Genomic DNA, 27,707 nt, shown 5'->3' with positions numbered 1-27,707 from the left:
TATCTGCATTTCTTACTGCCATAGACTGAATGTTGTGACATACACCCCTGCCCCCCAAATTCACACATTAACTCCTAATGCCCAATGTGTGGTATAGTGGGTAGAGGGCCTTTGGGAGGTGACTAGGTCATGAGGACAGAATCCTCATGAATGCAATTAGTGCCATTACAAAAGAAGCTCTAGAGAGCTCCCTTGCCCCTTTCATCACGGGAGGTTACAGCAAGACGGCCATCTATGAATCAGGAGGTTGGCTCTCACCAGACATTGAATCTGCCGGTGCCTTGGGACTTCTCAGCCTCCAGAAGTGGGAAAAATAAATATTGCTGTCTATAAGCTACCCAGTCTATGGTATTTTATTATAGCAGCCCAAATGAACTAAGACACTTACTAACTTATACCCAATAGAATGGTATAATGGTGTTTAAAAAATAATAAAAGCCAAGTGATTCTGATTGAGGGCAAGTCTATTCATATTAATGAAAGTCTGAATTTTGGTGGGTTTAAAAACGGTATTAATTTCAAGTCTATACAATGAGTTAAATTATTTGTGTTCAAAATATATATCCAACAGGGTCTATAATTATTTATACATAAAATTCACTTGTACTAGAAGTATCTAATATTTTAAAATAGCCTTTTCATAAAATCAATTATAACTATCTCTCACAATCTTCATTCATTTATCAAGCATGAAAGTATCAAGCACTAAGTACATGTACTACATGCCAGGCTCTGTTCAAGGTGTTGAGAACATAGTGGAGAATAAGGAAGCCCAGATGTCTATGCTCTAGTTTATTTCCCAGCAGATCTTGCTTAACACTGCTAAGTTTCTAAGCAAAATCTTTTGAAATTTCAACTATTAAATATATTTAAAGGTTTGAATTAGGATTTAATTTTAAGGCTAAAATATCTACTACTTTATCCCATATAAGCACATGAAAATAAGTAGTAACTAGCACTGATTAAGAAAAAATGCCTCCTCAAACTATTTCCCAATTACCATGATATGCAACATGTTTAACTATCCCAAAAGTATACATAAATGATGTAGAACCAATATAGATCATAAATAATTAAGTAATATTAAGGTTTTTTGCTGAGAATAATCAGGAGACTATTAAGTTTAAAGAAATTTGTTTTCAGAGCTTTGGTACTGAAATAGGCAGAATTTTGGAAATGTCTCCCCAAATTTTCAAAATTCTTATCTGTAGGTCATTTAATTTGAAACATTCATGATTTTCATGCTTTCTGTGCTATCAGATCTAACATACATTAGTTAAAGGAAGCTACCACTTTAAAGTACCTTTCCAATTTGATAGTTCCCAAGTATAAAACACAAAGACACTAGTTTTGATAGTTCATCAGCATTGCAGCTAACTTGTTACATGTACAAAAAAGATGGAGAGGAGTTTCCAAATAATGAGTTACCCTAATGTAAATGGGAAGATGGTAGAAAACAGACACAGATAGATAGATAGATAGATAGATAGATAGACAGGCAGATAAACCAACTGACCCTCAGTTCTGATAGTGGTTCTTAAAAGTACTGGGATTGGGTATGGACAGACATGAGACATCAGTGTACTTGTAAGGTTCTATTTCTTAAACTCTAAGCAGTGGGTACAAAGATATTTGTTTTATTAATCTGCATTTCTGCATGCCTGAAATATTTAGTAATTAAAAAAAAAAGACTCACCGATCAATTACAATTTCTTTCTGCCTTAGTAGTCCTTCTTTTATTTTCAGCACTGACTCCCACTTATTGAAATCTTGATAGCCAGGAGGTGAATAACTTTGACGAGATGATCCAGTCAAAACCTGCACAAATATGTTTACACTATTAGTATACTAAAAGTGGCTAAAGGGAATATTTATATGTCACCTTGTATTTTCCCAGTGATTTTCATTTTAAAAAAACAGAGAGCTGTCCATTTGATTTTTTAAAAAAAACATCTTAAATCACACCTGTGAATACAACATAACTTGAAGAATTTCAAGGAAGTTCTAAAGTAAATGTACAAAGCTAATGAAGAATTGGTGACAAGAGAACATTATTATAATACTATATGTGAGATCCTGTTCTCATTATCTTGTGGAAGCTTTCTGGAAATAAGAAATTAATCATTGCCTAAGGAAAGAGTACAATAAAAGAACATACCAAGGCTAGGCTGTACAAGCATTACCAGAAGGGTTTCCACAAGGGAATAAAAATAGTATCTGTAGCATTCAGACTTCAAATTGTCATTCATCACATCAACCTTTAATTACACTGAAATTTCAAAAGCTAAAATATTTTCACAAAGTAGTAAATATATCCATAGAAAATGACTAATAATCTAGATGATTACTGGTCTCCAGTGTTTATTATATCATTTAGAAAAAATTCGATTTAGACTTTAAGAAAAATTTAAGATATTTAAAACAAACAATAACAAAACCCAATACAGCAGATATCCTCAAATTTCTATCATTGAAACAAAATCAAAATTTTAATACTGGTGGTACTGGTTGAACTGTGTCCCTTCAAAAAGATGTTGAAGTCCTAACCCCCAATACCTCAGAATGTAGCCTCATTTGGAAATAGGGACTTCACAGATACAGTCAAGATGAAGTCATGAGACTGATGCGAAAGGGGAAATCTGAATGCAGACATGCACACAGAAGACTATGTAAAGAGATACAGAGAGAACACCATGTGAAGATGAAAACCAGAGATTGGAGTGATACATCTACAAGCAAAGGAACACAACAAGATTGCCAGAAAACCACTAGAAACAGGCCTGAAACAGATTTTTCTTCACAGCCCTCAGAAGGAACTAACTTTGCTGACACCTCGATTTTGGACTTCTAACCTCCAGCACTGTGAGACAATAAATATCCGTTGTTTAAGCTACCTTGTTTGTGTCCTTTGTTATGGTAGCTCTAGGAAACTCGTGAATTTCCAATACAACTGGTAAATCAAATAGGAAAATAAATTCCTTGGCAAGCTAAGAGATGCTATATAAACACCGCAAAGCAACTTTAGGAGAATCAAATGTGCAGCAATATTTTTTATCCTTTGTTTTCCAAAGATGCTACTGACAAGACCTACTTCTGAATAAACCACTAACTGGGTGACATCAACTAGTCCTAGATTAAACCTTTAAATTAAGATGATTGTCAAGTAATACTAGGACAGGATGTTTCAGGCAGCACAAAGACAGCACAAGGTGATCAGATTAAGAAGTGTAGAAACTAGATAACAGGGTATATAACTTTGTCCGATGGTCACATATTTGGAGTCTAAGTGACACATAGGGTTATAGAGACAGGTTAGTCAGAGATCTGGTCTTTGAATTTCACTCTTTCTCTTGCCCAACATACAGCTCAGGCTGATACTGGGCCAGTATGCGCCAGTACAGATATATTAGTTGTAGCAGTACTGAAGTACTTTCACTGTGGTTGAACACTAGCTGCTGCCCAAACCCAATCCTGAGAACTTTCCATCATCCAACAAATAAAGAGTTACTTCCTGGCATAAAAAGGGGCCCTTGAGACACTACTTACGGCATCCTTCCTGATTGGTCGGTTTCTACTAGTCAGCCCCTCAAAATTCCCCCACCCCAACACTACCTACCAGCTTATATTTAGTTGGCAGAGCTAGGATTCAAATATAGGCAGCCCAACAAAAGAGCACCACACTGTCTCACTCTTTCTACTATGGCCCAGTTGACCAAGAGGTATTTCAAATTTCATAGCATCACAGGAACTGGAAAATATGTTTGAAAGTAACTGCTCTTAAAAACCAAGAGAAGATTAAGCACTATAAACAATATTGTTGATATTAAGAGAAAGTCTATGCTTATTGCAACTCCATGTTACTTAATGACTATCAGTTTAATAGGTACTCATTTCATGAAATTTATTTTGTCAAACTGTAGCTCAAACAGGAATTCATTAAAACTGGTAAAAACTAAGCAAGACAAAAGACCATATCAATAATTCCAAAACTCAACATAAGATGTGGAAATTATCAGAATGTTATGGTGAACCATTTGTGCTATAATTTATAATACTAAATATTTAATTTATTTGTAGAATAAAAGTGAATATATATTTTACTTATATATTGAATTATATATTAATATCCTGATAACAGGTTACAGATATTTTAAATATTGGTTTTTGTATATTGTTACCATGCCTAACAAAAAACTTCTAAGATAGCTTGAGGATTTATGGTATCCTCTTCCAAAACTTTATAAAAGGTTCCTCCACTGCTGATTACCACAAATCAGGAATGACCTATACCATAATATTTTAAGCTATGCTTTACCTTATACATCTTGTACCTATTTCAATAAGACAAGTGCCTAGACAATAGATGATGATCTTTTCAAGAAGACATTAACTATTCTATTCTTGCACCAGTCATCTGCTAAATTTTTTCCCATGGCTGACAACTTAAGGAAAAGCCTTTTCTTGTTTTATAAAACTTCCTGGCATCAAGAAAGAGGGAATAAAGAGAAGAAAAAAGTAGATCTGCAAGACAAAAGCAAACAACTGTACTACTTGGTTTATAGCACCTGAGTCACCGACATGATGGAATGCTGAAGTACTTGCCAGATACATCCAGTGAATATACGTAAAAGAAAACATGAAACTTTATTCTTCTGATTTGTAGCTCCCTTAACCTAAACCCTTTCGAAAACAAAAATTGACCCATAAAATTGAGCAAACGGGAAGAAAGGAAAGGAAGCCTTTCTCTGTAATTAAGATGCAATAAACAATTACCAAATCAGCAGCATGGCAGTCTTCCTACGAAACTTTAATCCTGACTCATAGAAGTAGTTTAAAAAGAATGAATCCTGACACACAACCTGATGCTCCAGGTGGAGTTACACGTAATTTTAAAAACCTGTTTATGTCTGCCTACCACTGAAAATGACAATTATGGAAACATGTTACCTTTTAAGGCTTTTGTAATGAGGCCATAGGGCATGCTATACTAAATGAAGCTATAGAACACAATGTGAATTACCTAGCAAGAGTTATTAAAATCATATTTGTAACATCTCAAATAGCAAGGCAGCTACTGTACCTTTATGATTTTGCATACTATATAAACAATGCTGTACTACTAAAGATATACAGAAAAGAAATGACTGATGAAATTTTATTTTTATTATAATTTATAGCAAATTGGAAGTTTGTATCCTCTGACCAACATCTCCCCATTTCCCTACCCCCTACCCTCTGGTAACCACCATTCTAGTTTCTGTTTCTATGAGTTTGGCATTTTTAGATGCCACATACAAGTGACATCATACAGTATTTTTCTTTCTCTGACTTATTTCATTTGGTCAACTAACTTCCGAAGGGGCAAAGCTGATTAAATGGGGAATTGAATTTGGTATCTAATCAAAAGAAGTGAAAACGTATGTCTACAAAAACCTGAAGGCAAATGTTTAATCACCCAAAACTGGAAACAAACCATTAACTGATAAATGGATAAACAAACTGTGCTACATCCACAAAATGCAATACTAACTCAACAAAAACAAAATATATACTAACCATGGGCCTAGACTTTATTTTTCTCTCTACCTCAAAGTAGGATTGAGGGGAAATGAAGGCCTTGCCTGCTGGGGGAGAATATGTAAGTACTCAAAGATGCTCTGTAGATGATACAATGCACTATCTCGGCTATAATTTCCTATCTATTCATCACTACGATGCTATCCTACATAGGCAAATAATTGAGAGATAAACGACCAGATGAAGTAAATACTGTACACCAAGAATGCAAAAACAGAGTTGGAAATGAAGGGTAGCACAATATGCTACCCCCAAATACGACTGTAGGAGTTCAGGACATGCCACCATAATTAATGACATATTAATTATTTTGAGCTGTAGGCACTTGAAAACGAGCAAATGCAGGGAGAGGCTTTTTCTGAGCTCCACTCTTTGCCTAAAGACAGATCCTCCCAAAAGGAACTCAACTGTCATAAATCCCCTCCCTGGGAGTTTCATCAATCAGGGAGGACTGGCTCTTATCACAGGAAAGGAGACTAGAAGCAGACATTGCACCCAGACAAACTTTCCCACAGGAGGTTATCATCTTTCCTATCTATTCTTCTAAGGGCCTATTCAACTCTCCTAAAAATCGTCTATTCTCCCCTGAGAGGCCTGCATCCCTCCTCTGCTTTTCCTGAATTGAGTGGTATTTAATCACGAATTCTAAAGCCACCTCTCTGAGTTCCTCGATTTTCCCTGAGTATCTTCCATTTGTATACAAGGTACATAGGTTAATAAACTTCTATTTGTTTTTTTCTTGTAATCTATCTTTTATTACAGCGGTCTCAGCTAAGAACTAAGAATGGTAGAGGGAAAATTATTTGTCCTCCCCTATAACAATTACAAGCTGGTTCTTAAGAGTTGTCAGTACTTAAGAAGAACAAAGAAGCCTTCTATTAAGTTGGGACAATGCTGCTTCCAAATATGAAAAAGAAGAAAGTATTTCATATTCAAATAACCTCTCCCCTATAACCATTAGTAACACATTTTTATCCCAAGTAGTTAGAAAGCAATTAAGAATTTCTGTTCAATAAAATCATAACTGGTCATGAGAGGAATACCATTTTGTGGCAGAATTTCAAGTCATCAGTCATGTTTCTACTTGACCGTAACCAATATAAGTAATCAAGGAGAATATAATTTAAACATATGAATATATAATTTATATTTATAGCTTGTGAATAATAAAACTGTAACTAGACATGAACATGAAATCTAAAAGTGATTATAAAGGCATATAACTGTGAGCTAACTTCAAGCACGGAACAGAAAGGACATCATCAAAGTAATGAATATTTCAAAATCTGTACAGCAAAACAAGGACAACTTTTACAAGTAAACATTTTTTATACATATTTGGTAGTTACCAAACTCAGGGAGGGAAGGGAACTCCGCACTTAGATGTTTTACCTAAAAATGCATAAGATACATTGTTGCAATGGTGGTTTAGAAGAGAAAACAGTAGACTAGCCAAATAGTCTAGCCAGTAGACTAGCATAACTCTTCTGCATCTAGAGCCCAACCACCCAGAGATATAACACATATATTGGCACCTCTTATTGTAAACAGCAAATTCCACTCTCATAACTGAATAGGGAAAACAAGCATCTACAACAATCCCAAATATATCTATTTAGATGAGACCCAGATGCTATGAAAACTTGCCAAAATATGTCATGTAATGGTCAAACATGCTTCTAAAATAAGCTCACTATTTGCATCTGAAAATAGTTCCAAATTCTTTGGCTTCAGCCTGGACAAATACTGTTAAATTTAGATAATCTAGTGCTGCCACACTTAACTAGAACACAGCCTCTGCAGTTCTCCAAGTTTGTTATCTCTCTTTCATTTGCTTTTGTTCCTTAGCTCATTCATCACTCACAACATGTCAAATAACACAGCAGATCTTCCTCTCTTTCCTGGAATAGTCTATCTGAAGAGATACTCTATGAGTGCTTTTTGGTAAAAGGATCAGGACACCTCACCCAGAAGTAAGTTCACAAAGCTCAATAATGAAGATGAAAATAAATTACAAATTACACAGAGTTTAGAGTTTTTATTCAATGAGAGGAAAAACACGAACTATATGATTACTGAAAGAACTGTCATTAAAATAAAATCTGTATCTTACATATTATATTTCTACTAAAAGAATGTGCATTTAATAAAAATAATCTGTATCTTAACTAAGCCCATGTAATTATTTATGGAATGTATTACTACATATTTCTCTAACAAAATAAAAACAAATCATATAAAAAAATTCTATCCATAACCTCTTCATCAGAGTGACTAATTATAAACAGAAGTATGCATCTTAACTCTTGAAACTTAAAGAAGGAACTGAGTTTTTAATGATCTCATTAGTTCTTTAATTTGTCTTTATAACTAACTCTATAATGCTATTTTTGCCATCCTAATATGCTTTACTGAAATAACAATGCAAATATATCAAGTTACTTCAAGGGTAAAAGACCCTAAAAAAATGATAAAAAGAAACTGATGAAAGGAATATATACCTACATTTTATATTTTAAAAATACATGTACATGAAAATAAAGAGAACCCTAAACATATTAGTGATTTCTACCATGCTAAACAACTAAGTTACCATTAATGTAACTATTTTCTTTTGGAGGAAGGGAGGGACATTTTTCCTCTCAAGAATCAATCTGGTTTATGTCTAATCTGTGTTAGCATGAGCATGTTTTCTAAAAATGCCAACAAAGGAATGATCTATGCATGAAATATGATCTCATTACAGTTATAATGCAAAAGTGAAGCAGTAAATGATATATATATATCTAAGATTGAGGAACAAATCATTTTCCCTAAGAAATCAGTTAGAAGATTGGGGGCGGGGGTGTGTGTTTAAGTCTTCAAATTTAATCATGGATTTTACTTATAAACAAACAGAACGTAGCATTTTCCAAAGGTTTTGTATAATTACTTAAGGATAACAAATGTATCAGACTACAGAACCAGATTCTACTAAAATGGAGCTGTAGCATAAGCGCTAACATATTTCACTTATATTTAAAAGCAGATTACCAAAATATGTTTTATCAAGTTTTTTTATCATATTGTACTATTGAGAGATAAAAGAAAAATATATAATAATACATGTGTTTGGGGACCAAAGCACTGCCTACATTATTTTTAAAATGTATGAAAGGATTTTTCTCAGAGTATACAAAAAGAATTATTAATGATGGTTATTTTGTGAGCAGAGGGGGAGGAGGCTTTTACTTTATATCAGTTGGGATTAACTGACTTTGCTTACCATACATGTACTACTTACTTCTTTTCAGACAGTGTAATTATGGGCCATTAAATACTTTATTCTTCCATATGTTAAAATTACTGTTTTTTAAAAAAATATTTCAAGAGTCAACAATGGATAATTTTCTCAGGGTAAAATTGTTGAGAGGAGTTTAGAGGGGCAACTTGATTGCTGTTCAATTTAAGCATCCCTTCACATATTTTGCTATAAAAGTATAAGCACCAGAAATGTTAGAGATTTTTTTTTTTTGTAATGCCCAGAGTCTAGTTCATCCCTAGCCCATAGCACACAATCAACAAAAAGACAATGACTAACAACAATCCCTCAAATATATTTCTCAGCCTTCAAAAAAATCCAAAATTATTTTGAACAGCACAGACAGGTATTGTAATTAGAGTGACAGTACTTATGACAGTACTTACGGCAGTGGTTCCTTTCCCAGTTTAGTCTGCATCACGATAAGCTTGGCCTTATTCTTTTGTAACTCCTGGTACTCAGCACAGAACCTGACAATATTTGCTAAATATTAAGCAATCTAAAAATTTACAACCTACAAAAGTCTACCATCCCTGAAATTACCATTACTTAAAAATCTCTATTATCATTTTTATAGCAATGATATACATAATAAAAAGAAATGTATACACTCTAAAGATTAGAGTTCAAAGATCAATCCACAAACTTACATTTGAATAAAAATCATGCTTTCCAGCTCTTGAGGTTCAGCCTCATTTCTTTCAGACCCAGGAAATCTCTGAATAATCTACATAACTAATTTAATTTTAGTTTGCATTTTAGAGATACATTTGAAAGTCTTCAGTGACCATACTGTGTTTCTATTTTATAGGTGTAAAGTCTCAAGAGCATTTTCTGATTCTCAAACAATCAGTACACAGATTCATAATAATCCCAATACTGAATTTTTAGATATTTTATGTTTTTAAGTTAGATTTTAAAAATCAACATATTATGCTGGAGTCAACAATCAACTCTTCAGCTATCCGTGGCCCTAACTGCTTAGTTATAAACCTATAAAAATGAATACATTAACCGGGCAGCCTGATAAACTCTGCCAAAAGTATGCTCTTGATCTTAATGCTATGGGCTGGTCCTGGAACGTACTCACCACCTTTGACCAACTCAAGGGCAAATGAAAACCCCAGATGATGATATGTTCACATCCTTTTGCTGTGCTATATAAGCTTTTAATTTGGAGATGGGTTAAGGAGGAAGTACAGATTACTGAGATATAGCAAAACAATGTACAACTCGCAGTACATTAAACTGCTGATAAAAAGTTACAATGTCTGCTATTAGAAAGTTGGGCTTATTAATCTTTTCCCCTGGGACATCGCTTGCTTTATAAGATAAACATGAATTTTACGTATCAAAATCCATTTTACATAACCTTTTCAAGAATGCATCTATGCTGAAAATTCAAGGGTCAGTTGCATTTGTATTCTATACCTTCCTTTAACTTATCCTTTTACAAGCTCACTTGTAATGGCAAAGTAACATTCAAAATATCCATTAACCTTAACTTCCAAGGGATTAGCAGTGTGAGGAGTAAAGAAAAAATAAATCAGTCCCTATTCATGAAATTTATGAAGAAAAAATTTATAAAGAAAATTTATAAAGAAAAATACCTACAAAATGTATAAAGTCCCCCTCTAACTTCTGCTTTATCTGAGTTTCCTGAATTGCTAAGAGATATCCACTTATTACTTATGTAATTAAAAATTAAGAACAAACAAAACAGGCTTCTCCCTACCTATTTTTGAATAATAAAGGCATTCCAAAGGAACAAGAAAGTAAGGAATAGATTCCAGACAGAAGAAATAACACACACAAATGGCAGAGTTGTCAAATATGGTGGGAATAGATGACAACACCAGATTAGGAAAAACCTCTGTATGCAGTGCTGGAAAATTTGGGTTTTTAATCTTGAGGGACATGGTGATAATAAAGAAAAGTTCTCAGCATGTGAGAACCAAATTTACCCTTGAGAAGGCAACTTGGATATCAGGGTAAAGAACAGGAGAGGCTCAAGACAGAAGGTATATGTAAAAGTTCAGAGGAGAGCTGATGAGGCTATGGGAACACAGATTTCTAACTGGCAATCTGCATTTGATTTCTTAGTGGATCAGAGTCTGGGAGAAGACAGAAAGAAGGATGAGTCTCAAATTTCCATTTTGGATGACAAAATAAATAATGATGCCACCATAAAGATTGGGAATGCAAGGAGCTCAGTTGCTGGGATGCCAAGCACAAAGATAATGAATATAATGGACGGGGTGGGATTACAAATCATTGAAGTGGATTAGAATCTTCCTAACAAAGGAACAGCATCTTGGTCTACAGAGTTCTGAAGCAAGTATCTGGAGACCTGAGGGTTGTTTTTTGTTGTTAAATTGGTTGTGTGTGTGTGAGAGAGAGAGAGAGAGAAAGAGAGCGAGAGAGAGCGAGAGAGAGCGAGAGAGAGCGAGAGAGAGCGAGAGAGAGAGAGAGAGAGAGAGAGAGAGAGAGAGAGAGAGAGAGAGAGAGAGAGACAGAGAGACAGAGAGACAGAGAGGGAGAGACAGAGAGAGAGAGAGAGAGATTTTCCATTTCTTATTTTGGCTTCAGTTCTGCCAGCTTCTTTTGTATAAAATATGTAGTTCTCTTAGAAATCATATTGCTTCTTACTACATGTGCTAATTTGACTCTCGATCCTGAATTTTCTTGACCTCCTAGTGTTATCTTGCAATAGTGGTTAACTTCCAAATGTTAAATGTTTCACCTGTATATTACTTGTTTACCGATAGACAAGTTCCTTAAAAAGCCGCAGAACACGCTACAGCATTTCTTTCCATCACTTAGAGTGTATTTTGTACATTTCCCCCAAATTGTGTAAACCTACATGACAAGCCCCTCCCTTAAACTAACTGGCTTCTCTTGATGTCAAACTTCCCCATTGCTAACTGGGATATTTAATAAGGAAAGAGAATCTGTCCAGAGTTCAGCACTTACGAAAAAATAAAATGCTTGAGCCTTCAAGTATCTGACAAGTCAATTTTAAAAGCAAATCTACCTCCCCTAAATGATCTCAAGTTTTATAAGTTACTTTATTATTGGTCTTTTTTACCCACGACTTGATGAATAACTCCTATTCTCTCTTCTCTATTACCTTAGGCACTTCCCCATCCCCTAAGTCTCAGACTACTAGTCTCATCATTTTTGCTCTTAGATGTTTTTTTCAACTAATCCTTCTTTAGGTAGCTTTAAATTTTAAGGCAGTAATTCTCAAACTTTTAATAGAACAGAACCCTTAAGAGTTAGGTAAAATCCTTGGGAGTCTAGGGGGTCTAACCTTAAAAAGCTCCGTATCTTTGAAGTATCACAAAAATGTATTCACAGCTTGCATTTTACTGTATTATATATTTAAGTATTAAAATGCTTTAATTCTGTCACCACTTAAATTATCTTTTTGTCAAAAAGTTTCCAGAAAAAAAAAGGTCTACCTTGAAGCTTCTTTTGCTTCTGACATACCACTACAACTTGAAGTTTAAATACTCAGCGTAAAAGATTTTTATACATCATAATTTCCTTTACATAGAGTTAAGTAAAATTACAAGAACTTTTAAGGAATACATAATTTAAAATGCCACAAAACTATAAAGATAAATGTAAAGAAATTAACCCAGGAATCAGAATAATCATTTACTTGGGTGGGGACGATAGGGGGAACATGGCAAGACCATGTGGTTAGGTATGTTATTAACATCCCAGCTTATGTTCAGGTGGTAATCTTAGAGGTGCTTTTTTTTTTCCCCACTATTAAAATAAAATAAAAACGAAATAATTACATAAATAAAAGCAGGTCGTGCAATATTAAGAGTACATAAAGTAACATGAATTATTATGAATCCAATGAGCAAAGAAAACAAAAATTTAGAGGCTCAATTCAGGAAGCATGGGCTTAAGGTTCCACCTTCCTTCAGTCTTTACAAATATATTTACATCACCTTTAAATGACAAGAAAGTTTATTTTCTCCGTTACTGTACTCTTATCCCCAATCTCTCCCAATTATTCTCCTCCTCCCCCATGATGAGCTTTAAAAGTGAGAAGTTTTTAACTGTCTATAACACTTGCTTCTGCAGAATCACTCATTCACTACCACCTTGCAATCTTTCCTAGTTCCCCCTTTATTCACTCACTCATCCAATCATCCATTCAGCCAATATTTAAAAATTGCTATAAGCCAGGTTCTATACTACAAGGAATAAAGAGGGTATAAATTGGATGGTTATAGAGTTATATAAGTTATATATAGTTACAGTTATGTAAGAGTTATTGGATAGTTCTCAAGTAGCTTGGAATCTAGTCTAGGCAGATATACTAATAAACACAATAAAATGAGACATAATAATAGGGGTAACATGCAAAAGTATATATCATAAGAGAGGGCTGCACAGAAGACATAAATTGAAACTAGCACTTTAATGGGAATAAAGGTTAGTAAGGAGGACATTCCTACAAAAAGTGAGGAGGCTTAAAATAGAACAACAGCCTGTTCAAAAAGCCACAGGCAGCTGTACAGGGCCACAGCACAGGATACAAGGGAATGGGATACGAGACAAAGCTAGAAAAGCAGGGCCTAAAAAAGCAAACTAGGAGGTCTGGATTTTAGCCTGTTTGAGAACTCAGTCTTCTTTCCACAAAGGGCTGCCCCATACTACGACAGAAACAACCCCCAGCATAGGACTTCTTAATTTTTTGTGCCATGGACATTTTTTGGCAGACAGCTAAAGCCTACTGACCTGTTCTCAATGTTTTTATATCATAAAATACATAGGATGCCAAGTAATTTTTATAGACACTCCACTCTTAAGGTAGTGAAGCATAAGGGTGGGCTGTGCATAGTAACTTTCTTCTGGAGAGTACAGTAAGGAGGGAGAGGGAAAAGAGCAACTTTACCATGGAGAGACTTGACGAACACTTCAGCCAGGTGATCAAGGTTAACGACATCGGTAAGTCATGCTGATAGTATGCACACTTGATATGTGATGAAAACGGCACTTTACCTCTCTAATCTTCCTCTCAAGAACACATTAACCAGCCCTAACCATGAGAGAAACGTCAGACGAATCCCAACTGTGGACACTGTAAGAAACGGTCACAACCAAGTGGACCAAAGGAGGCACGACTACTAAATGTAATCTGGTGTCCTGGAAAGAATCCTGGAAAAGAAAAGGAACACCAGGGGAAACAGGAAATCTGCATAAAGTATGGGCTTTAGTATCAACACTGGTATAACCGCTGTGAGAAATGTACCCTACTCATGTAGGATACGTTAACAACAGGGGACACTGGGTATGGGATATACAGGAGCTCTCTATATTTGCAATAATCTGTAAATTTAGAACTGTTCTAAAATAAAACTTTAGGGACTTCCCTGGCTGTCCAGTGGTTAAGATTTCATCTTCCAATGCAGTGGGTGCGGGTTTGATCCCTGGTCGGGGAGCTAAGATCCCACATGACTCATGGCCAAAAAACCAAAACGTAAAGCAGAATCAATACTGTAACAAATTCAATAAGGACTTTAAAAATGGTCCATATCAAAAAATAAAATAAAATAAAACTTGAAAAGAATTAAGTGAGATACATAGGATTAGAAAGGAAATAAATTACACTGAAATAAATATTTTAAAAAGAAACAAATTTGTGTTGTAATATTTCTGCTTTTATTTTCCTTTTCTGTTATGCTTCTTTATTAATGTATTAAATAACAATATATTTACAGGCAGGTCTAATTTTGTAATTTCAAGTGGTATGAATGTAAGCAGTATTTCAAGCTATCTGCAACAACTATACTATATGAAATTATCTAAGATTGCTAACGGTGACAGTCAAACATACTGCTAATACTTCTGCAGTTTATGGCCTACAGTCAAAACTGAAGAAATGCTAAATCTCATTTAGAGTTTAGTAAAAATAAAGATGTCTAACATTTTTCCTATCCAAGTTCAAAGGGCACTGAACTCTACCCATGGACTGCAGATTAAGAATCATCTTCAAAAGGAAAATAAGTGCTAACACTAAATGGACACTGTGTTGCAAGATCTCTAATAGTCATTATACATACTTCTCATTAAATCCTCACAACAAACCCATTCCACAGATAAGGCAGCTTAGACAAGTTTGTATAAGGTCATGCGACCAAAAATGGATTCAGACTACAGTCTGACTCTAAATGAAGATTCTGACAAAGCGCCTCTAAAAACACTTTCCAGCCCCTCACTGTGGAGTTTTTGAGGAACAATCTACTGACTATACTATAGCTCACCAATGCTCCTAGTAAGCAACTTTCTGTTTAGGCAATCAGCCTAAAACGAAGGTGTGACACTTCCTAGAGCTCCATTTGGAGTAATAATAGGGATCAGTGTCCTCAGCAGCAGCAGCAGCTAACCAAAATGAAAAAGGTAAACACAGAAGCTCCCCGCCCTTGTACCAATCTGAAAAGTAAATTTTTATCTCCATTTTCCAACTCTAACACAGTTTGTTAGTATCCTTCTAAGGGTGTGTGTGCCCACCTATATATGCTTTTAAGCAAATCTGCCAACATGTGAAATATCTAGGCCATATTTTATTTGGTCTATGGAGGTTTCTTATACAACTAAATATTACTAATTCTATTTTCTTAGAACTAAAGGTGCAACTATAATGATCTATCCCCTAAGCTTCACTTTGAAATTAATGTGTAGGTGAACTTAAAGCAGACTCTCTAAAAATAATTTCAGTTTTCAGTAATTCAGCTATCTCCATCTTAAAATTCCTTAGTTGACGTATACTACTCTCTGAAATCCATGTCCAGATTATGACTTTCCCCACACACAACATGCCAACCTATCAGAGAATTATAACTAAACAGATCTGGATTTGAACCCTCAGTCTGTCCCTTAGCAGCTATGTCATCTTTGACAAATTATTGTAAACCACTTTAGGGTTATATTTCAAGGCCCTAGGTTTTGTATTTCAGTAATCATTGGCAATTGGTCATAATAAGAGATCCTCATTATGTAATGATTGAAAGAAAAAATGCTTGAATAGCACTGAGCAAACTGTGAAACATTCATGCAGTTTATTAAATTTGGGGTTTTACTTTTAAGTTGTAAAATTTTCCCTTAGCAATGTTTACAGAAGGCATTTGCTGAATGTTATTTCTGATAGTTTTAGTTGATTCTTTAAATAACAAGAGATTTGTTCTAGCAAAGGATTTATCTTTCTTTGGAAGAAGCCAAAATCATCTCCATTTAAGGACACATAAGCAGCTGCTGCAAAAGATTTTAGTTACCCATAAGAAAGTGAAGCAGACTGAGTTCACTCTGCTATAAGTATTTTAAAAATTAAAAATAACAAGTAGCTTCTCCAGAATTACAGTCGAGATTTAAGAATTAGAATCTGGAGGTGTGGTGATTTAAATAAATGTAATATATAAATTAGAAAAAAATTAGAAAAAACAGGAAAATAAATTAGAAAAAAATTAGAAAAAACAGGAAAATAATGCCTGGCTTGTCGAAGGAATCCTTTTCTGTTCTCAGAAGTTCAAAACATCATTCCACTTACTAAAATTTCATTTACACAGTAATTTTCAGGAAAACAACTACTGCATTAAATGAGGCACACCCTTTCAGAAATACTAAATTTCCAAACACATGCATACCTATTGTCAACAAAGTATCACTAACTAGGATGCCACTGATTAGTGATTTGTGATTATTTTTTTGCTAGAAAGTTACTCTTGATACTGTCAGCTTATTGGAATTTTAGTAAGATTTTATGGTAATTTATTGTAGCTGTTAAAAAATCCTAAGTACTTAAATGTGTAAACAGCAACTTTTCTTGGGGTGATATCTATCAGTTCAAATGAGAATTACTATTCATAAAAATGTTGTTAAAGCCCTAACTGAGAAAACACAAAATTTTTAAAACCAAAATCAGATTTCTCAACCTGGCTTTCTCACACATACTCTCTCCCCCATACACACGTAGGTATGAGAAAAGAAGAAAGTAAGTCAGGAAAAGGTATAAAATTTGATTCTGTGACAATGTTTAATTATTGTCTTGCTAGAAGCTAACATTATGAAGCTGCAGTATTAAAACAACAGCAACAACAACCTCAATGAAAGTTGTTTGGCTTAAGCCAGTATTATTATTCTCATTCTATTAAAATTCCTATTACTTTATTTTAGTTCTTCAACATTATCACCCTCAGTTTACAATTACTTCTAAGCCTGAAGATGCATGAACCTCTAAAAAAGAGCTTTCTACCATGCTGAACTTACTTTTTCACTTATCTCCCATATACTTTTTAAAATAAAGAACAAAAGGCAAAAAGTGTTAATGACCTTTCCATACCTAAGGTTAAGATAAATGACATTCTAAAAAGTTTGGTTGTGATAAGACCATGGCTAACCAATCATAACTTCAGAATTCCTGCGTGACATCATAAGACCTCCCTAGAACACTTTTTCTCCTCCACCTACTTCAATTGTTCCCATAACTCTGGTAACAGTCAGAAAACTTTCCAGCTAAACGCCGGATAATACTTCATACAACTTACAATATTCTACATTGTGATCATCACAAGAGCCAAGGTAAGAAACAGATTTCACTGATTATGGCAATTCTTACTTTCTATAACTGAAACTTACTGAACTTCTAAAAAAGTTAATCATATTTTATAAACTTCAGTTCAAAGTTAGATAATAACATGTCTGATTGACATAAAGCTTAATTTCTAAATAAATGCTTATCCATTCAGTGATAGTAAGAATAAGACTTAACCAGAAATGATAAAGATAGCATTCATCTTTGGTCCTGGTTGTTGGTTTGTCATTTTAATTTAACCTTCACTTTTATTTTGCTCTTCAAAAGTAAATTTCTGCCAATTGAAATATCTTTCAATCATGTTACCACGTTTGGTACTAGTGGTGATTTGATTTCTCCATGCAAAAATATGGTTCCATTTTGTTATGTGTTACTCTGCTGAGAAGCAGGGTAGGACTGAGCTGTCTGCTTACATCCGGAATACTAAGAACAGCTGTGTTACTGGCATCACTACTCCAATATTATCATTATGATTCTTTACAGGGAATATTAATGAAGTGGAGTTTAAGAACATACAGCACGAACTAAGTCCAGTCAACTTCTATTAAAAGATCCAAGCTTTTAATAAATTGAGTTATTTATATTAAATTCAATATTATATCATAAATAACAAGTTTGGACATTTCAAAACACTTGTCAAAAACATGTAAAATTCTTTCTGAAGTTACAGAACATTAATTTGTTTATTTTAAAAATAAAGAGACGTTATTTTGGTAGCACAAATATTCCTAAGTATCTCATTTGAGTGAATTTGATCAAATGAATGTTTATTCTGCTATTAATGAATATACTTTTATCAAGTTACTATCCTCCAGTGTTCCTCAGTTTCCTCTCTTGTATTTGGAAGGTGGGGAGGAGGATGAAAAAATGCCCAGGAATGGAGATGCCACCATAAATTTTATAACTTCTGTTTAAATTCTACTCTACTCTTTATCCTCAATTTAATATATGAAATGTGTTTTCATTCTTAACTTTCAGTCAGGGCATAAAGGATACTACATTGATTTTATTTCATTATTTTTATTTTTATATATATGTCAAAATAAAATTTACCTCTAGAATTCTAAGTTCTTATGACCAATGTTAACTCTACTGCTTTTTATAGATAAGAACTTTGTATAATTCCTTAAGCAGCTTTCCTTGAGGCATGCAAAAGCATTTATAATTTCTGCCTACCACTGAGGCACCCTAACTGCCTCTAAGTATCTTCATATTCATAAAATGTTTTTCCTTTGATGTTACACAAGAGTCACTCAGTGCAGGTGTTTTATATGCAGATTTATGCATTTTTACTCAAATATCTATCAAATTACATTCTCACACTTCAAATGAGATGTTCATGAATTCTTTTATAGTACCAAAATTTCACATCACATACTGCTCCACGAAGTTAATTTGTAGAAAGAGCAGAAATTCTGCTATTAACGTTATCCTTCGTGTGCCAGATTAACGGAAATTACAGTGTTACAGTGACTGTTATTCAAATTTGAAACATAATGCCCTAGTGCCAGACATAATGTCCCAACTAGTTCATCTCTTTCATGAGGTGAAATTTAAGTACTCTCTTTGTTTCATGTGGTTTAAGACTAAGTGCTTAAAAGAAAAAAAAAGTGTCTGATGAAATAAAATGGAAGAAATGTGAAAGATGTTTAAATTATGAAAAATTGATTAAGTCTTAAAAACACGTGAAAGAGCTAGAGTACTCTAACTAAAAGGAGTCATGCCACTATCATTTCCTAAAACTCAAGTATCAAAATTATTTTAACAGTATTTCAGTGGACATAAAGGAAAATAATATTCCAGAAAAAACTGTATTTCGTTACTTATTAATATTATTTCTTAATCTCACTAATTAATTGGAGATAGAATATTTACATAAACAAAATAGTTCCCCAGAAGAATTTAAATTTTAATGTATTAAATGTATTAGGTAAAATATTAACTGTGTCATGTAGTAAAGTTTTAAGTAAAAATTAAATGTAAAAATTAGAGTACCTAAATTAGACTGTATATTTATTACCAATTCTAGAAATAATGAGGGCAATTAAAACTTCCTTCTTTATTCTTGAACAATTTTCTAAATGCACCATATACAAATATTTCATTTGATCCTCTTAAATCCCTATATGTTTGACACTCCATCTCTATTTTACAGTTTAGGAACAGATGCAAAAAGGTGAACTGCCCAAGGTCACAGAGCTAGGAAATGGTGGAGCCTTGACAAGAGCCAAGATTTTATGACTCTAAACCACACACACATCTCATCCACTGATCAACATGGCTTAAAAATAAATCATGACACTGGCAAAACAAAATAAATTGAAAGTCTTCAAATGGCACTCTAAAAGGTAAAGTTAGAGGATACAAACTTCTATTTTAATTTAAAACCACTCCATTTCATTTAACGTTAAATTTATGCATGAGGTATGATGCCCTTAATAGCCTTATAATATTCTCCTGATCACTTTCAAAGCCAGGAATATAAGAAAGTTATAGATGTCCTCAGTTATTAAGCTATACACCCTGGAAGACAAAACTCAAATTAACTGCACAGATTTTAAAGAACAATAACATACAAAAATTAAAGTTTCTTTTTATTTAATTTGTTTCATTGCTAAAATACTCATGTCTTTAATCTTTAGCTTTGATACCTAATATTCAGGTTAATTTCTCCTCAAAACTTTTCAAAAAATTACATTTTGTTATGTACTGTTTCTTAATCTCACTAATTAATTGAAGACAGGAGAATACTTGCATAAACAAAAACCACACTTTCGTATTTTATTCCAGTTCCATATTAAATCCTTGGCTTTCCTAAGTTTCATTTCTGACCTCCTCACATTCTACCATTTAAAATATTTAACCTCATTTGTTCTGAAGTGCTTGAATAGAGCAATCTTGCTTTATTTATGCTATGAAAATCACTAACTTTAATCTAAACTGTTAACACGGTACTGATCACACCAGCAAAGAAGAAAACCTAAAGGTTAGAAATCAAGGAAGTGATGTTTCTAAATTACAGTGACCTAAATCAGATAATATGTAGTCTCTCTGAACATTTCCAGAAATAGTACATCAATGTTCTTACCCTACATAACTCTGAAGCATGTATTACCAGAGAAACACAAGAAAATGAGGCCTGGGTGTACATCTCCAGCCCAGTAAACTCGTAGTCAACTGAGGACCTCTAGTGCTTTCTAAAATGTATTTCACCTTCAGGTCTTTCCAAAACAGGGGGAGAGGGGAGGCCAACTTACCCACATTAGTGGGGATATATTTAACTGGCATTCATTTTCCTTAAAACTTCCTCTACACTGCCTCCTCACATGCTTTTCCCCCCATGAAGAATCTGAAGGTTAAAAAGAATATTTTAATTGCAAATAAATTAATCAGCATAATAAACAGACAATAAAGACAAGCCTACAGACTAGCAACAGCAGTGTGCCAATTTCAAAGAGAAAATCTGTATGCTGCTGTTTAATGAATTTTCCTAAAGGCAGAGCTTTGAACTCAGGGAAACAATTCATTATGGGGTCAATTTAGGGGTTGAGAATATGTTGATTTTTATATGTTTACACAATTCTTCTCATAACCAGGCAGAAGCAGCTTGAAGATTCTTTCAAATAGCCAGTGTGGACCAACAAAGCTCTGGAAAGTTGCTGACACAAAATAACTTCCAATACAACTTCCAAGTTTATTAGCATTAGGCAATCTCAAAAGGAAAATGATTCTACCAAAGTGAACTTTTGGATGCCAACAGATCGATGACAAATCTAATGATGAACTGTCCTGATTTAATTCAACAACCACAACAAAAAAGATGCATACACAATCGCTTCTGGATTATCTGAGAAAATGACAGCAAAGAGTAGGAAAAAATAACGCCCCCCCCCCAATAATCCTAATATAGACAAGTCCTGTAACTCAAATCTATAGAGAATTCTAATCTTCTGAACCAACCTAATGGGAAAAATGTTTCAAAAAATGATCTGTCAGACTGTAGTCTTAGATGTGTATTACTTGAATTTACTAGCAAAATATGTCCATGTTTACTTTACTAAAAGCATAAACAAGCAGATAAAAATTAAAGGGAAGCAAAATTCTGAATACCACAAATAAAGAATCTAAGGAATTTATGGTTTCAGCAGAGGGAGTACTGAAAAAGAACTGAAGTTCAGTAAGTTCTGCAAAGCACTGAAAGTGCTTAAATTACACGTGGGGATTACTGCTCAGCGTATACAACATCGTTAAGGTATCAATTGTCTAGCAAGTCATAAAGCAGACACCAAAAGTCTGCAAAAGTCTACTGAGGTTCCCTTTGCACAAGAAGGCAACCGATGTTACCTTAAGAAACAGAAATCAATGCAGACAAAGTGAGAACTACTGCAGAAGCTGACAAGGTACCTTGCACCCAAAATGTTGCCTAACATGGCACATGATACCTGTTGAAGGATTAGAGTTGCCTGTAGTTTGGTCTCTCCTTCTTCCACTTCAAAAAAACAGAATACTATCTTGAACTTGACTGTATTTACTTCCCAATTTCATCTTTTTGAGCAAAAGAGGAAAAGCGGACAAGCAAAGGCTTTATAAATCCTACAAAGAACAGTAAGGGGTTATTCTTCCCATCCCTCCAAAAAGTAGAATAATCACAGTGCCCACAAACATACAAGATATTCTGTGGGTACTTTTCTGCCTCTTAGATGTAACTCAAGAGACAGGGATCTGGCACATCTACAACCAAATTCCTATCAAAGCATCTTTCATATTTTCAATATTCTGATACTAGGGCCCGGATGATGAATTAATTTTCAAAGTATCCTTACTCCTCTTGTCCTAGACACTTAACTTACATAACTGTCATCCTTTTAAAAAGCTCCCCCCCTGGGGGGGGTGTTGGGGTCGGGGTAGAGCTAATTTCAGTCTCCTTGGCTGTTTAGGCCAGATGTAAGTTCAGAATACCCCAACACAATCTATTTCTGACTATCCCAAAAGAATGCTCTAAAAGATTAATTTAAATGAAAATATAGTGAAACTATTTTTCTAAAGTACCAAAAGTACCAAAGTACTTTAGTACTTTTTTTTCTAAAGTACCAAATACTACTGCATTAACAGCTTGGCTCTAAGAAAGAGAAGAAAAAAAAGACTGCAGGAGTTCTAAACTCATAGGATGGTTGTGACCACAGAGAAGGAAAAAAAAAAAAGATAAACACCTGACAACCATGCCATAAATTATGATGTAGTGAAGGTCACAGACAACTCTAAAAATAGGACTGTGCTGTTCCCACACACGGTTTTTCAATTTTCAGCATATGACTGGAAGCCCCATCTTTTAGGGATGAATTTTGGATTAATTATTATCATACAGATTTTGGAAGTTCAGCAGAATTAGAACTCAACACATTTCCGATTGTACCACTGTAAAATAAAGTGGGCCCAATAAATTGCATGCATATAGCTAACATTTCAGCATGTAAAGTAGATTTGTTTTGGTTTTAGCATAAGGTTATAAAGTGACTACAGATCACTTTAGAATTATAACATTATTTCTAAGTTTGACGAGAAATAAGACAGTATCTTTGGTTGTCTCCTTTATAATCAATTTGTCTCCAGGAACAAACTATCCTTTTCCAACAATAGTTGGCTGAAGTATTATGAGATCATCTTTAAAATCTATTCATTGTATATTCATCATTAGATAGCTCATCTATTTAGGGCACACCTCTTTGTATTTCACAAACACCAAATACCCACTTGTACAAAGCCCAGTTCAGGCTAACAAAAAGAAAGAGACTTGAGAAGAATAATGGAGATTATGTGTTTATCAAATTCTATTTCCTACATGGTTAATCTGTTAATCACAGCACTATCTTTGATCATTAATAATTTTCTAAAAATATTAAAGTAAATCATAAAAACCCTTGTTCAACTTCACTGACTTGTTCAAATGGTACTAATTTTGCACTAAGTACTAGAATACAAAATAAACACGTGATTTCTTATACGCATGAACTAGAATTCTAGTTGGGGGCACAGGCATGTAAATCAAAATTACAGCACAGCCCAATAGCCATATCTTGATACAGGTAATACCAGAGCCCTACTAAAACCCAAAAGAGGTGATAACCAATTCTGCCTTAATGAGTAATGGAAGGTTTCATTAGGAAGTGATATTTAAACTGGGCCTTAAGGATTAACTGAAGTTTGCCTGGCAAAGAATCAAAGGTAGAGGCAGGGGGAGGGAAGACATTCCAGGCAGAGCCAGAACAACATGTGCAAAGGACAGAATCATAAAAGGGAATGAAGTATTTATGGAAAGGTGACATGTTTCATGTGACTCAAGTACCACTCACCAGTGTCAGGGTAGGGAGTGACTCTTGTATATGCTTCATGATGAATAACTGGCCTGCTCTTCCCTTTCCATGTTATATCTCACAATAATTTTAAAATTTAGACCTTTTATACCATTTAAGTCCTGAAACTTCACAAAAATTAAGTTTAAATAGGAATTACCAATGCTAATTCTTTACAACCTTCTTAGTTGTACTCTGTTATATAAAGAGATTAGTCAGATTTATATAATAAAGTAACAAAGAAAACCTTCTCCACAATTACCCAACAGTATAAATCCGCTATATCTATAATAAACAAATATAAGCCGAAACAACTTAAAGGATGCTTCTTCTTAAGGAACAAAAGAAAACCCCTTTATTTCTATAGTATTTTACCTGAGGAATTAAAAAAAAAGTAATTAAATTAAATTTATACCAAGCTTATGCTGTCATTTTCTATTAAGTAACAGCCACTTGTGCTGGAGAATGAAGAATATATGCTAAAGACATATATATATATATATACATATGTGCGCTAGAGAAACACAGTTTGTTACCAACTCTTTGAAAGAATGAAATTTGACCTAAGTTGGTTTTTTGGATCTCCTCACTATAGGCCAATATTATGAAGGAGACTAGAGTCTTCAGCCAAATGAAAGCCCATAATTCAAACATATATATATATACTACCAAATGTAAAATAGATAGCTAGTGGGAAGCAGCTGCATAGCACAGGGAGATCAGCTCAGCGCTTTGTGACCACCTAGGGCGGTGGGATAGGGAGGGTGGGAGGGAGATGCAAGAGGGAGGGGATATGGGGATATATGTATGCGTATAGCTGATTCACTTTGTTATACAGCAGAAACTAACACACCATTGTAAAGCAATTATACTCCAACAAAGATGTTAAAAAAAATTAATAGAGCCAAGTTGAAGTGCTGAAATTATATAGAATCTAACCACCATATACTACGTGGTTTCTTTGTAACAATAAATGAGTTCTAACTGATCAGTCCTAATATATATCTTCCCCTTCCTCATTCTTTCAGTTCTTCCCTCTGCTGTCTTCAGCACTAGTCTCTCTCAGAAATACAGCTGAAGGTTGAGATGGGTTTTCATCAGATATATAGCCACTAGAGAGAAAATGAAATCAGGCAGCTGGGGTAAGGTAGTAATATCTTGATTAGCAGTGATATATCAACAAATGTTAACAGCTATTATCTTTGGCAGTTAATTACGGTTATTTTTAAAATTCCATTTCTAATTTTTCTTATTTCAAAATTTACACAGATGTATCCTGATTGACAACAAATATCACCAAATGTTAATAGCTATTATCTCTGGGCAGTTAACTCACAGCTAATTTTTAATCTATATCTTATTTTCTACAATGATCTGTTGTTTTAAGTTTTGTTTTGTTAATTAATTAGCACCGATAATTGATTAGGCAGCAACTAATTAATTAATTAGGCAGAATAGCTTGTGGGAGCTCTCAAAGAAAACAAATGGAAACGCTGTTCTTAAGTACAGGTCCTTTGCAAATAGCAACTGTCTATGGTAGACAGTGAGATAATGATAATTTTATTACTATGCCTTCTGAGTCTTGACAGCCTTCAGTACTTCATATCATCTTGTAAAAAGTTACTTAAAATAGCATATTTACAAAGCTATAAAATCATAAAAAGGAATGAGAAACATTTGAATCTATAGTTCTGGTAAAACACTGCTCATTGAACTATTTTATTCTGGAGTGAAATCAACATCCAGAGAATAATTTAATGCATGCATTTCTTATTATACGATTTGTTCTGGAGCTATTTATGTACTAATGTTCACAACAATTATGCTCACAGAGAAACAGCCTTAATAAAACTATATGTAAGGACTTCCCTGGTGGTGCAGAGGTTAAGAACCTGCCTGCCAATGCAGGGGGCACGGGTTCGAGCCCTGGTCCAGGAAGATCCCACATGCCACGGAGCAACTAAGCCCGTGCACCACAACTACTGAGCCTGCACTCTAGAGCCTGCGAGCCACAACTACTGAGCCCGCAAGCCACAACTACTGAGCCCACGTGCCACAACTACTGCAGCCCACAGGCCTAGAGCCCGTGCTCCGCAAAAAAGAGAAGGCACCGCAATGAGAAGCCCGCGCACCGCAACAGAGTAGCCCCCACTTGCCGCAACTAAAGAAAGCCCACGCACAGCAACAAAGACCCAACACAGCCAAAAATAAATAAAATTCATTAAAAAAATAAACTATATGTAAGAACTTTTGCCCAGGGGAATAGCCCAAAACAAGCTGCACCCTAACCAAACTATACTTCCAGTCATTTTGAGAGGAGGAGGCAAAGACTAAAGTTATTACACCCCAAATACAAGACATCATGGTGACCATCACCAAAACAGACTGACAGAGACAGAGCAACACACACACAGACTATAGAGATATTTGATGTCATAAATACAAATAATGTTGAGGAAGAGGGATTAATGCAAAACTGTGTTTTACCCGTTCAGAGGATAGGTTACACATATTATGCTAATCCATTTTCTATTTTTACATTCCAGGCAACCTAAAAGAAGATAGTGATCTCACACTTGGCTGGCAGCTTTTTATCTTTCTCTTGACCGTTTAAAACTTCAGGCTTCCTGCCTTCCTGGTGTCATGGATAAAGTCCAATACCTCACTCGCTCAGCTATAAGAAGAGCTTCAACCATTGACGTGCCTCAACACGCACGTCAAAATCTCCAGAACCTATTTGTCAATTTCTGTCTCATCTTAATTTGTCTCTTGCTGATCTGCATCATCGTGATGCTTCTCTGAAGTTCTGCTGCAATCTCCAGTGCTGCAACTTATCACCATCAGCTTAAAATCTATCATCCCATGAAGAAGGGAAAACAATACTATATAAGAGACCACTTCCTAAGTAGAAGAATTTCTTTGTGAAAAGGTCAAGATTTGGAACAAAACAAATTGTTAGCAAATGTATTCATCTGCTGGATGCTGTAAACATAAAAAGGGCTTTATTTTAAAAAATTAACTTTAAAATGACTATAATGTAACTGCTAATTTTCTCAAAAGAGCTTATAAGTTTCTATCCCAAATCTTTCCTAAAGATGAACTAGGGGTTTAGTTTTGAAACTGCACTGCTAACAAGTTCACTTCATATATAAAGCATTAGCTTCACTCTTTGGGGGTAAATATAATTTATACTGTACTGTAAAAGCCTCTTTGATGTTTATTAAGTATTTTTCAGGTCTTCACCAAGTATATCAAAATAATCATTCAAATGAAATGTCATCATTTGAAACAGCCCTAACATCTGTTATCTTTACTGTCATCATACAGAAGTCTTTGTAGTAATTCTATCAGAACCTACATTCTAAAATAGAAATTATGTATTTTGTATACTACTCTAATTTAAGTTTATGGGAAGCAAGTTAAAAAAACCAAGATCATACCCTTACATAAGTAAAATTTAACTAATTTTTCAAAGAATTACAGAATTTTAGCACGTGTAGGTAAACTGTAAATCTGTTCTCTCGAGGACTTTATGATCAATAGACAAGAACTGTTGGTTAATTTAACATCTGACATTGTGATTAGCCATAAATACTAATACACTAATAGAAGAGAATCAACCTTAATTTAAGGCACTATAGCTAATTATCTGAGAGCACATAACTGCCACACTGTATCTCTGGAATCATGAAATTTTAAGACATTAGAATGATTTTACAGGTTGTCTTCTGTTCTAATCTCACACTCAATGTAGGCAAGGAACAGAATAAAAGAAAAAATATTATTTCAAGCATTAAAAAATAAAATTTTTAACTATCTCTCCAAAATTAACAAATTCTTTGATTAAATTTTTTTTTTTTTTTTT

At 34.3% G+C, this 27,707-nt stretch overlaps 2 protein-coding genes across 3 annotated transcripts in view; one reads left to right on the top strand and one right to left on the bottom strand.

Moving 5' to 3' along the window:
- Positions 1–27,707, bottom strand: part of CEP85L (centrosomal protein 85L) — a 174,528-nt gene that overhangs the window by 77,887 nt on the left and 68,934 nt on the right. For both annotated transcript variants that reach the window (XM_007454913.1, XM_007454912.1), the window contains exon 4: positions 1,697–1,818. In XM_007454913.1, coding sequence (XP_007454975.1) covers positions 1,697–1,818 — 122 coding nt within the window. The remainder of the gene's footprint in view (positions 1–1,696; positions 1,819–27,707) is intronic.
- Positions 17,406–27,042, top strand: PLN (phospholamban). The gene is made up of 2 exons (XM_007454911.1): positions 17,406–17,479; positions 26,389–27,042. The coding sequence occupies exon 2, from the start codon at positions 26,486–26,488 to the stop codon at positions 26,642–26,644; it is 159 nt and encodes a 52-aa protein (XP_007454973.1). The 5' UTR covers positions 17,406–17,479; positions 26,389–26,485; the 3' UTR covers positions 26,645–27,042.

This window comes from Lipotes vexillifer, unplaced genomic scaffold (assembly GCF_000442215.2).
Source record: "Lipotes vexillifer unplaced genomic scaffold, Lipotes_vexillifer_v1.1 scaffold58, whole genome shotgun sequence".
NCBI lineage: Eukaryota > Metazoa > Chordata > Mammalia > Artiodactyla > Lipotidae > Lipotes > Lipotes vexillifer.
Note: the sequence above shows the minus strand (reverse complement) of the source record. Positions and strands in the feature narration are given on the sequence as shown.